This window comes from Microcaecilia unicolor, chromosome 9 (assembly GCF_901765095.1).
Source record: "Microcaecilia unicolor chromosome 9, aMicUni1.1, whole genome shotgun sequence".
NCBI lineage: Eukaryota > Metazoa > Chordata > Amphibia > Gymnophiona > Siphonopidae > Microcaecilia > Microcaecilia unicolor.
The window spans coordinates 141724773-141737915 of record NC_044039.1 but is presented as its reverse complement, the minus strand read 5'-3'; the positions used below and the strand labels follow the sequence as shown (position 1 = coordinate 141737915).

The following is a 13143-nucleotide window of genomic DNA, read 5'->3' as shown; positions in this document are numbered from 1 at the left end:
ACCTGACGTTGAAAGCAGTCTTTTTGGTGGCTATCACTTCAGCCAGAGGAGTTTCCGAGCTCCAGGCGCTATCATGTCGAGAGCCCTTTCTGCAGTTCACTGAGGCAGGAGTGACTATTCGCACAGTGCCTTCCTTCCTGCCCAAGATTGTTTCTCACTTCCATGTGAATCAGCAGCTCTGTCTCCCATCCTTTCGTAGGGAGGACTACCCCGAGGAGTACTCTGCTCTCAAATATCTAGATGTGAGACGAGTCATCATCAGATACTTGGAAGTGACCAATGATTTCCGGAAGTCGGATCATCTGTTTGTCCTGTTTGCAGGTCCTCTTAAGGGTCTGCAGGCTGCTAAACCTACAGTGGCAAGATGGGTCAAGGAAGCCATTGCAGCGGCTTATGTGGCCGCGGGGAAGGTGCTGCCTATCCGGCTGAAGGCTCACTCCACTAGAGCTCAGGCGGCCTCGATGGCAGAGGCCGGGTCCGTCTCCTTGGAAGAGATTTGCAAGGCGGCAACTTGGGCATCGACTCATACCTTCTCCAGGCATTACCGCTTGACTGTGGCTGCTCGGGCGGAGGCCCGATTTGGAGCTTCAGTGTTGCGGTCAGGGATTTCTATGTCCCGCCCTGGGTGAGTACTGCTTTGGTACATCCCACCAGTCTATGGTATCGATCAGCATGATGATATGGAAGGTAAAATTATGTATCATACCTGATAATTTTCTTTCCATTAATCATAGCTGATCAATCCATAGCCCCTCCCAGATATGTGTACTGTTTTTATTCTGGTTGCATTTCAGGTTCAAGTTTAGTCTTCAGTTCCTGTTCAGGAGGACTTCGTATTCAAGTTTTTTCAATTGGATTCTTCAGGAGTTGAGACGATTTTGTGTTACAGTGAGCTGCTGCATTCCTCTCCCCTCCGTTTTACGGGGCTGGATTGAGACCTAAATTCTGCCGGCGCTCCCTCCCGCTTCGTGCGGCTGTAGGTCAGCTTTGTACCCCTCCCGCTTCGGCGGTGTTAGGGTCAGTCAGCTCCTCCCGCGGTTGCGGTTGCAGGATAAGCCAGATCCCCCCCGCATCGGCGGGTGTGGTGTCCCTCCCCCGCTCCGCGGGGATGAGCTGGACGGATTCCCTGGGGATGAGCTGGGTTAATTCCCCTCCCCCGTTTCGGCGGTGGTGAGCTGGGCAGAGTGTCCCTTTGTGGGTGTAATTCTCTAAGTGCTGAGTCCTGCGGATGGAACTTTGATATCGACATACTGAGGAGTTTCCGGCAGCACATGACCACATATAGGGAGGCAAAAGGATTGCTCTCTATCTCCACCTGCTGGTAGATGGACACAACCCACCAGTCTATGGATTGATCAGCTATGATTAATGGAAAGAAAATTATCAGGTATGATACATAATTTTACCTTATTTCTTGGTCTGATCAACAAGATCCTCTACTTTCTCACCAAAAAGCTTGTCCTCTTGGCAAGGTACATCCGCCATCCACTGCTAGACCGAATGATCTAGGTCAGAGACACGCAGCCATGAGAGTCTGTGCATCACTATACCTTGAGCAGCGATTCTGGATTCCACATCAAAAGTATCGTAAGCGCCCCTGGCCAGGAATTTACGACACGCCTTCTGCTGCCTGACCACCTGGTGAAAAGGCTCAGCCTGCTCCAGAGGGAAGGCATCGATCAAGCTAGACAGCTGCCTCACAGAGTTCCGCAAGTGAACGCTCGTGAAGACCTGGTAGACTGCAAGCATAGCGGCCTGATACGTCTTCCTCCCAAAAGAATCCAAAGTCCTAGCTTCTCTGTCAGGGGGCGCCGAGGCATAATCCCTAGTACTCTTTGCTCTTTTCAGGGCTGAGTCCACCACCATGGAATTACTACTACTATTACTACTATTTAGCATTTCTATAGCGCTACAAGGCGTACGCAGCGCTGCACAAACATAGAAGAAAGACAGTCCCTGCTCAAAGAGCTTACAATCTAATAGACAAAAAATAAATAAAGTAATCAAATTAATGTGAACGAGAAGGAAGAGAGGAGGGTAGGTGGAGGCGAGTGGTTACAAGTGGTTACGAGTCAAAAGCAATGTTAAAGAGGTGGGCTTTCAGTCTAGATTTAAAGGTGGCCAAGGATGGGGCAAGACGTAGGGGCTCAGGAAGTTTATTCCAGGCGTAGGGTGCAGCGAGACAGAAGGCGCGAAGTCTGGAGTTGGCAGTAGTGGAGAAGGGAACAGATAAGAAGGATTTATCCATGGAGCGGAGTGCACGGGAAGGGGTGTAGGGACGGACGAGTGTGGAGAGATACTGGGGAGCAGCAGAGTGAATACATTTATAGGTTAGTAGAAGAAGTTTGAACAGGATGCAAAAACGGATAGGGAGCCAGTGAAGGGTCTTGAGGAGAGGGGTAGTATGAGTAAAGCGACCCTGGCGGAAGATGAGACGGGCAGCAGAGTTTTGAACCGACTGGAGGGGGGAGAGGTGGCTAAGTGGGAGGCCAGCAAGAAGCAGATTGCAGTAGTCTAAACGAGAGGTGACAAGGGTGTGGATGAGGATTTTGGTAGAGTGCTCTGAAAGAAAGGGGCGGATTTTACGGATGTTGTAAAGAAAGAAACGACAGGTCTTGGCAGTCTGCTGGATATGAGCAGAGAAGGAGAGAGAAGAGTCAAAGATGACCCCAAGGTTTCGAGCTGAGGAGACAGGGAGAATGAGAGAGCCATCAACAAATAGAAAACGGGGGGAGCGGGGAGGTGGGTTTGGGGGGGAAAATGAGAAGCTCGGTTTTGGTCATATTTAATTTCAGGTGGCGTTGAGACATCCAGACAGCAATGTCAGACAAGCACGCTGAAACTTTGGTTTGGATGCAAGGTGAGATATCAGGGGTAGAAAGGTAGATTTGGGAGTCATCAGCATAGAGATGGTAGGAAAAGCCATGGGATGAGATTAATGAACCAAGGGAAGAAGTGTAGATAGAAAAGAGGAGGGGACCAAGAACAGAACCCTGAGGTACACCGACAGGCAGAGGGATAGAAGTAGAAGAGGATCCACCAGAGTGAACACTAAAGGTGCGGAGGGAGAGGTAGGAAGAGAACCAGGAAAGGACAGAGCCCTGGAATCCAAGTGAGGACAGGGTATCGAGAAGTATGCTGTGATCGACAGTGTCAAAAGCAGCGGAAAGATCAAGAAGAATGAGGATGGAATATTGACCTCTGGATTTAGCAAGTAATAGGTCATTGGAGACTTTAGTAAGCGCAGTTTTGGTTGAGTGGAGAGGGCGAAAACCAGATTGTAGTGGGTCAAGAATAGCATGTGAGGAGAGAAAATCAAGGCAGCGGCGGTGAACAGCACGCTCAAGTAATTTGGAGAGAAAAGGAAGGAGTGAGATGGGTCGGTAATTAGAGGGACAAGTAGGGTCAAGTGAAGGCTTCTTAAGGAGAGGTGTGACCACAGCATGTTTAAAGGCAGCAGGGACAGTCGCAGTGGAAAGTGAGAGGTTGAGAATGTGACAGATAAAAGGAATAAGAGCAGGAGAGATGGCATTAAGAAGGTGGGTGGGAATGGGATCAGAGGAACAGGTGGTACATTTTGAGGAAGAAAGGAGAAGTGTAGTTTCCTCAATAGTAACTTCGGGAAAGGAGGAAAGGGAATGAGGGGAAGGAGAGAGAGGGGAACGGACTAGTGGAGGGAGAGGTGGTGAGGTAGAGAAAGCAAGGTTTATCTTTTGAACCTTGTTGTGAAAGAATTCAGCAAGGGTCTGAGGAGATAATGAAGGGGCAATTGGGGGTGGGGGCACCTTGTGGAAGAGAAGTCGAGGATTAGAGCCAAGAGAGTTGGTCAGTTGGATATAATAATCCTGTTTGGCACGTAAAACAGCAGATTGGAAGGAGGTCAGCATGAATTTAAAGTGTAAGAAATCAGCAAGGGCCCGAGATTTCCGCCAGAGGCGTTCGGCGGAGTGGGTACAGGAACGTAGGTAGCGGATATTAGAAGTCAGCCAAGGTTGGGGTTTTGTACGCCTTACAGGGCGGGTCATCAAAGGTGCAAGAGTGTCTAAGGCAGAGGATAGAGTATTGTTGTAGGAAGAAACAGCCTTGTTGACAGACGTGGATGGTGCCACAGTAGAGAGGAGGTTTGAAACATGGGAGGATAGAGATGAAGGGTCAATATTTTGAAGATTCCTAGATAAATTAGATAAGATAGGACGGGACTGGGAGGGAGGAGATTTAAGTGTGAAAGTTATAAGATGGTGATCAGAGGAGGGAAGATCAGAGGCAAGGAAACTAGAGGGTGAACAGTTGGAGGAAAAGATGAGATCAAGACAGTGACCATTGTGGGGTAACTGAGACCTCATCAATTCAGGTTCACCGTGGATCCGATACGAGGAATCAGCTGTCTTTGGGATCATGGGGCCAGACAGAGGGAATGACCAGTTCCGCATAAGGACTTCCTTCAGTACCTAATATAGAGGAGCCATCACAGCCTTCTTAGGTGGAGAAGAATAGTCCAGGACTTTGAGCCTTGGGCTCATCCTTAACCTCCATAGGGAATGGAATAGCCATAGCCATTTCCCAGACAAAATATGTAAAGGACAGACTCTCAGGAGATAGTCTCCTTTCAGCTGGAGGGTAAGGTTCAGAAGGAATCTCATACGACTCATCACTAAATCTCACAATCTTCTGTTCATCCATAATTGCACCTTTCCCAGGCCCATTTGCACATAGGAATGTCTTATCAGATCATAAGTCCCTGAGCCTCACGATTTATGGCTTTTGGCCCTTTTGACTCTGTTCTAGAGTGGACAACTAAATTTATATTGTTTACTTAGGTGCTAGCAGACCATGAGCTCTGATTCAGTACAGAGGTCAACTAAAAGAGACACTCAAGGTCTGCTTTTACAGGTCTTAACCATGGTTCATATTTCATAGTTCATAACTAGCACTATAGAAATGATAAGTAGTAGTAATAGTAGTATCCATAATATACAGCAGTTGTAGGTCCCGTCAGAGCCAAGCCTCTAGAACCCCGATTAATTCTTTCTCAGCCACAGATTCCGGGATGCCCACTAAACAAAGGTTATTTCTCCTGGACCGCTTTTCAAGATCCTCTAATTTGTCCTCATAACTCGAAATCTTAGTCTGCAATCGATTGCACCTCCAAGTGCTTCACACAGTCCTTCAGTTCGCTAGTGTGCTGCTGCTGTTGTGCCAAGTCTCAGTTAATAGAATCCAAATATTCCCGAAGTCATTCCAGTTTAGTGTTTATAGGCTGCAACCGTTTGTTCAGAGGTTCCATTGCTGTTGTCACGTTAGCCGCAACCTCTGCAACCCAGGCCGAACTGAGCTCTGCGGTGGTGGGACTAGCCGACTCTGCCATCTTGTCTTTTGTACCTTGTGTATACTCCGAGCCTTTACGCAAAGATTTTGCCGCCATGAATTGTCAGATTGCCAAAATGCCTCGTGTAAGTAATGATTCCTCTTCACAAAGTGATGTCTTATTGTCTAAAAAAAATAAAGTTTAAGAACGGAGCGGGAAGGCTGGGAGAGCTCAGTCCCTTCGTCCTCTCTCGGTCATGGCATCACGTGACCCCCTCCCTGTCCATTTTCTTACTCTGTGCCCAGCATCTGTTGTTTGTGTCCTGTCCCTCCCCTCTTCCCTTCCTCCCACACTCCGGGTCCCGTATTCTCTCCCTCTCCTTCCTCCCCTTGTGGTTTGGTATAACACCCTCTTTTCATCTGTGCGTCTAGTATCTCGCCTCCTCTGTTCTAACCCCTGATCCAGTGTGACTTTTCCATCTCCCAGTCTGATCGATCACTCCCTCTCTCTCACTTCCTCCCCCCCTTCTGTGCTCCTTCTTGTTGGCTCCATCACCTATCCATGTTTGTCCAGCCCCCACCTCAGTGTCCAGTACATCTCCATCTTCCTCCAGCCCCCTACCGCCATCCCAGGGTCTAGCATATCTCACTTTTCTCCCCCTCCCCCCAGTTTCTCCCTCATCCCTCCTTTACTACTAATATTGATTATTTCTATAGCGCTACTAGATGTACGCAGCACTGTGCACATTATATGCAGGTGCTTTCTAGGTCCCTTGAGGACTCACAATCTAAGTTTTAATACCTGGGGCAACGGAGGGTTAAGTGACTTGCCCAGTGTCACAAGGAGCTGCAGTGGGAATCGAACCTAGGTTGCCAGGATCAATGCCCACTGCACTAACCATTAGGCCACTCTTCCTCTCAAAACATATTTTGATTGCCGGCAGCAGCTTCCTTCAAGACACGCTGCTCTGGCCAGCATCGGGGCCTTCCTCTGCCAGGCCTTGCTCTTGTGGAAGCAGGCCAGGGTGCAAAAACCAAGGCACCAGGTCAGATTTTTTTTAGGCGCAATGGTGAACTTGCGCCTGGTATTTGTCAAGCCCTAATCTAGTGCATGTTCTTGATCCAGTTCTTTGTTCACTCAGTCAGATAATTCAAACATATTTGTTTAGCATAATTTATTTTTTTGTAAAACAATGTTGGCTTGGATCTTGTAACCCATTGGATTCTAAGAAATTCACTATCCTTTCCTTCAGCGGTGCTTCCATTACTTTTCTGATGACAGAAGTGAGACTTACCTCTTACGTGAAGAGGGACCACATCCAGTCTTCTCCAGTCCCATGGAACCTCTCCCGTCTCCAAAGATTTATGAAACAAATCTTTTTAAGAGGATCATCAGAACCTCGCTGAACTCCCTTAATACCCTGGGATGGATCCTGTCCAGTTCCATGGCTTTGTCTGTCTTCAGTTTTTTTTTTAAAGACCATAAGCACTTTCTTCTGTGAACACAGTACACAAATATTTGTTTTAATACATTTGCTTTTTCCTCATCACTCTCCACATAGTGGTTAACAGCATCTTTCAATCTTACAATTCTATTTTTTGCCTTTCTCCTTTCACTGATAAACTTGAAAATAGTCTTGTCACCTGCTCACCTGCTCCTTACATTTCTAGCCATTTGTTCTTCCATTTGTGTTTTCACCAGTTGTTTATCTCTCTTCACTCCTTCGGCTTCATCTGGCATTCTTTTCTGTATTCCTGTTCTTGAGCTTTTCTGTATTTCATGAATGCCAATGTTTTTGCCTTTATTTTCTCAGCCGCTTGTTTGGAGAGCCATATTGGTTTCCTTTTTCTCTTGCTTTTATTTTCCTTTAGAGTTCTGTAGCCATTTTTATAGCTTCTTTCAGCCTGGACCAGTGTCTTTCACTTCCTGTATGTCCGCCCATCCCATTAGCTCTTTGTTTTCTATTCCTCTATTTTGCTAAATTCAGCATGTTTGAAATCCAGGACTTTTAAGTTCTGTGTGGCTGCCCTCCATTTTAATTTTTGTATCAAACCAAATTGTTTGATGATCACTGCAAAGAGACTGAATGAAATCTTTGCTTCAGTCTTCACTGAAGAAGATGTAAGAGATCTACCTGTACCATGTTGTCTCAGATCTTGCAACTTATTGGCTTCCAGGAAATTCACTGTCCTTTCCTTCAGCATCGCTTCCATTACTTTTCCAATAACCAAAGTGAGGCTTACCGGCCTGTAGTTTGCAGCTTCTTCCCTATCACCACTTTTGTGAAGAGGGACCACATCCGCCATTCTCCAATCCCTCGGAACCTCTCCCGTCTGCAAGGATTTATTAAATCTTTAAGAGGACCCGCCAGAACCTCTCTGAGCTCCCTCAATATCCTGGGGTGGATCCCATCCGGTCCCATGGCTTTGTCCACCTTTAGATTTTCAAGTTGTTCATACACACTCTCTTCCGTGAACGGTGCTATATCCACTCCATTCTCATTTGTACTTTTGCCAGTCAATCGCGGTCCTTCTCCAGGATTTTCTTCTGTGAAAAAAGAACAAAAGTATCTATTTAGCAAATTTGCTTTTTCTTCATCTTTATCCAGATAGCGGTTCGCAGTATCTTTTAGTCTCACAATTCTCTTTTAGTCATTCTCCTTTCACTAATATACCTGAGGAAATTTTTGTCACCCCTCCTTACATTTCTAGCCATTTGTTCTTCTGCTTGCGCTTTCGCCAGACATATCTCTCTCTTGGCTTCTTTCAGTTTCATCCGGTATTCCTCCCTGTGTTCTTCTTCTTGAGTTTTTCTGTATTTCTGGAATGCCAACTCTTTAGCCTTTATGTTCTCAGCCACTTGCTTGGAGAACCATATCGGTTTCCTTTTTCTCTTGCTTTTATTTACTTTCCTTACATAAAGGTTTGTGGCCCTATTTATAGCTTCTTTCAGCCTGGACCATTGTCCTTCCACTTCTCGTACGTCCTCCCAGCCCATCAGCTCCTTCTTAGGTATTCCCCCATTTTACTAAAGTCAGCACGCTTGAAGTCCAGGTCTTTGAGTTTTGAGTGGCTGCCCTCCACTTCAGCCGTCATATCAAACCAAACCATTTGATGGTCACTGCTGTCGAGGTGGGAACCCACTCAGACATTTGACACGCTATCCCCATTTGTGAGCACCAGATCCAGCGTCGCTCCCTCTGTGGGTTCAGTCACCATTTGTCTGAGCAGAGCACTTTGAAAAGCATCCACGATCTCTCTACTTCTTTCCGATTCCGCAGACGGAACCTTCCAATCTACATCCGGCAGATTGAAATCTCCCAGCAACAGCATCTCTCTCTTGTTTCCCAACTTTTGAATGTCTGCGATCAGGTCTTTATCTAATTCTTCCAATTGTCGGAGGTCTGTAGACAACACTCATGTGGACACAGGTTCTATTTTCTCTTTTTAAGGTGATCCATATCGCTTCTTCCTTTCCCAAGGCCCCTGTCATTTCAGTCGCTGTGATATCATTTCTCACATATAGAGCTACTCCTCCACCTTTTCGACCCTCTCTATCCTTCCTAAATAGATTATAGCCTGGTATGTTTGCATCCCATTCATGGGAACCATTGAGCCACGTCTCCGTGATTGCAACAACGTCTTAAGTCTGCCTCCAGCGTCAGGGCTTGATGGTCATGAACTTTGCTGCTTAGACTGCGAGCATTTGTGGTCATCGCTTTCCATCTACATTTCCTGGTATGTGCTTCAACATTTGTGATTTGGGGGTGTCTTTTCTCTTTGGGTACCTTCATATCCTTTTGTTCCAACTTTATTGCTTTCTCTTCTGCCTCAGTTCTATTTTCAGGATCATCACTGTGCTGTAATGGAGCAAAAGAATTCTGTAGGGGCAACACTTGTGAGGGCAGATGCTTTTGTGTCACATAACGAAACCTGCCTGAGCCTACTGTGAACCATCTATTCTTAGGTGGTTTTATTCTTTGAGGCAGTGGTGAGAAGTTGGTATGATTCTGTGCAGTCCTAGAAGCTGCTTTTAGTGCATCCAATTCCTGTTTTACTTTACTGAGCTCCTGTTTTAAACTAGATAGCTGAAGACAGCACAAGCTTTAATTCTCCAGATGATTGGCCTTGAAATTAAAGCACCATAATTGTTACAGAGAATAAGTCATCCTGATTGGTTGAAATGGGTATGAACAGGTGTACTATGTTGGGGTGAACAGTTTGTAAGATTGCCTGTGTATGACTGAGGTGTAAAGTTAATGAGTTTTGGCTTGTCTATAAATATATGTATGGAAAACCCTGGGGTGGGTGGGACTATAAGTCCCAGTGAGTCAGCTAAGTGCTGTATCAATGAGAGTTCTCTATGATCAGAATGGTAGAGTCTGATCAAGGAATTTTCAGTTCAAGATTAAACTTTCAAATTCCCCTGGAATATAACTTTCCTTTTGTAAATAGATGTAAATATTCCCAATAAATTATAGCAGTTTCATCAATGTAAAATGCAGCTTTATAACCACAATGCAGTTTTAAAAGCCTATCCTCTGTCTGAGCTAGGCAGGAAAGGAAAGAGGGTTCACAGGACAAATTAATTAAGCAATAAGCAATAAATTAAATAAGCCTTAAATTAAAGAAAATATCAGGTATCTAAACCTCTAGGCAAAAAGTTTAGAAGTTAGAATAAAATAATCAGAATTGACTTAGCATTAATTTGGTTCAGGTCCAGCAGCATATGGAATGTACAAGCAAGAGGTCTCTGTCCCTCTATCCAGAGCCCATCCCACCTCCTGCTGTGCAGTGATTTCCTGCCAGTGAGTCAGCTAAGTAGAATGACATGGCTACCACATCACTTCAGCAACTTGAAAGCAACAGTAATAGTGTTAGCTTTAACACTAACTTCAAACTTCTGATACTGTGGCATACTGAATAAAATCAGTTTGCATGGGGAAATGCATAAACAAACCCTTGGGATGATAATTACATAGGCATAGCTTCAATTGTACAAAGACACTTCATTATTTATGAAAGGGCCTCACAAAGGCTAAATAATAAGTTTCTTAAACAGAATTGGTGGAAGGTAACATCAGAACATTTAAAGATTCAAATTATGTAGTGTAAGGGTTGAATTAGCAGGGAGGGCGCAGTCAAGGTAGGATAAAATCCCTTAGCTCATTCAGGGATGCCCAGAGGAGAGTAGAGAATCCCCTCTGTCTTATGCCTTACCTCAGAAGTATAAGCTTCACAAGCTCTACTCAGCTAGGCCATGTTTATCTTGGAACTCTGCTGAAACTGTAACTTTGAAACACAGGGCCAAGGGGTGGCCTGATTTTGCTGGTTTTGAAAGACCAGAGACAGTTGTTTATGCTGTCTTTTGGAAGATAGACTAGTGCATGTCATGTCCCTGCAGGAGCAGGCCATGAGAGAGATTTTGTATTAATTTTGGGGGAAACAGACATCACGACAACAAAACAGATCTTTCTTTCTTGCTTCCTTTCCTTCTTTCTTACCAGTACAAAAAGATGAGGGGATAGTATATGTGCTAGAGAAAAAAAGGTAACAATTTATAGTCATCCATGTATAACAACAATTAAAATGGAACTGAGAAATTGGAATAATTGTACAATTAGGGGTTTAAATTAATTATGATCATCCGTGATAAATTGCTTATACAGCGGAGGAGTTAAGGTATTTCTGGAATATCAAATAATTAGGTTCCTATCTGATGAATTTTGGGAGGGATATCTACCATTTGGTAGAGAGGTAAGGGAATCCTGACATGTAGAGTTCACTTCTGTCTTGCCTCTGCAACAGAAGTAACCTTTTGGAAGAGTAAATCTTCACTCTCCAGGCAAGAAAAACTGTGGCTACTAAATAACTATTAGACATAATAAATGTTTATTCAGATTGTCAAAGAAGCCAATCAGTAATTATTGAAATAGTAACAAATAAACTTCCAATACAGTATAATATGTAGCAAATAAAAGCAGAGTTTTCCCTGGGAGCTGTCAATGTCCACCTCCTAGTGTAGGCACATTGAGGCTCACCATCCTCAGTTCTGTTTCCTGTTTTCTTCCTTTCGTCATTATCTTAATTATAATTACCCTTCCTACCTAATGAATATGCATCTTTCCAGAATATTCTGTTCCTTTTATGGCAAAAATCCAGTTTCCAGCCTTTTCCAGCTTTTGACAGTTTAAAATCTGTCATATAATACCCCCCCTCCACCCACTGGCTTAACCAGTTGTACCCACACCCCTTACGTCTCCCTCTGATTATTTATCTGGAAACAGCAGGTGTCCTTAGTCATAGGAGTCTCTGGCTCTTAGCTTCTGACCAGCAATTTTTCACAAGTTAGCACAGGCCAAAAATGTCAAACCACAAATTTCTACAGCCGTAGAAAGGTATTTACCAGAAAAAAGCACATTTGCAACTCTTAAGTCTGCTTTCAGCTTAAGAAAAGCAAAAATAGCTTATATTAAAATAATAAACTAGAAATATGGTTTGCACCTTTTCATGGCCTTTATGCTATACAGTAGATTGACTTGTAGATCACATTTTTGCAACTGGGATAGTGGAGGGTTAGATAATTTCTTGAAAATATCTCCTCCTATAAAAGCTAGAAAAATAACTGACCAACTTTAAAAAGGGGTTAATTTTGTAAAATGTTTCATATTGCTGGTTAAGTCATATCAGTCAAAACACTTGTAAAAGCCAGAAAGATACGTCAGCTTGAAATGAGCCTCTCCAGGAATCCAAAATTTGTTTTAGACTACTGTGATTAGCGAGTTGGAGGAGCAGTGGTGGTGAGACTTAAATGGACTGCATAGGCAGGATATAAGTTTGATAGATAAATAAAAGACTGTAGAGGACATTGCTAGTATTTGTTTGTAACTGGATTTTATATTTGTATACTAGGTAACAGCATGGAGACCTCCCTAAAGAATCGTTCCGCTTTCTACAGTGACAAATTGGATGAGTATCTAGAGAATGAGGGAAAGCTTATGGAAGCCTGTATGGGAATCTCCCCGAGTTCTTCTTTTTCCCCTGTCACCTATAGACTTCCTACCAAAAGCACAAGTTATGTGCGAACTCTTGACAGTGTCTTAAAGAAGCAATCTGTGCCAGCTCAGTCTTCCTCTTTAAATTTGAAGCCCCTTTCAGTGCCTTCTACTCAGAAAAAAGGGAAGACATCTGGCAAAGTATTTGCGCGACGCACTAAGACAAAAGCTTCCTACAGACTTATACTGCCATCTCCTGTAACTGTGAAACAGAAATCTGTTCATCAACCCACGGTGGAAAAGACCACAAAAACACAAAGTACCACCCTTCAGTCCAGTCAGATAGAAAAACTTGAAATGTCGGCTCTGGAAGAGAGCACATTGCCCAAACAGATCAGTTTGCGTCAAGCACAGCAATATCCACAGCTTGGCCGTCCGCCTGGTCTTTCCAAATCTCAGTTAAAGCTGATGGACCTAGAGGATTGTGCTGTGTGGGATGGCAAAACACGCACATACATTACAGAGGAACGAGCTGACATATCACTGGCTACGCTTCTTACTGCCCAGGTAAGAAACTCTAGTTCTTATATCTTACTGCGTATATGGCTTTTGAATGGGTTCATGCTCCAGTAATTTACAAATTTGCATAGAGGCAGCAGAGGAATATAATGGTTAAATGAAGGATTGCAGATGTCTAATTGGTTTGGTTCTATGTGAAGGGTGTGAAAGAAGACATTTTTTTTCTTTCTTCCCATCCTTTTGTATAAGTCCAGATATTTTGAGGGGGGGGGGGGGTCCCCTAGCAGCAGAAAAAAACTTCCAGCCCAAGTTCAATCCTTGGTAT

At 44.3% G+C, this 13143-nt stretch overlaps 1 protein-coding gene across 1 annotated transcript in view; it reads left to right on the top strand.

Annotated features, from left to right (window-relative positions):
• Positions 1 to 13143, top strand: part of MGA (MAX dimerization protein MGA) — an 801076-nt gene that overhangs the window by 314058 nt on the left and 473875 nt on the right. Inside the window, 1 exon segment of the mRNA XM_030215215.1 lies at positions 12217 to 12866. Within this exon segment, the coding sequence (XP_030071075.1) occupies positions 12217 to 12866 (650 nt within the window).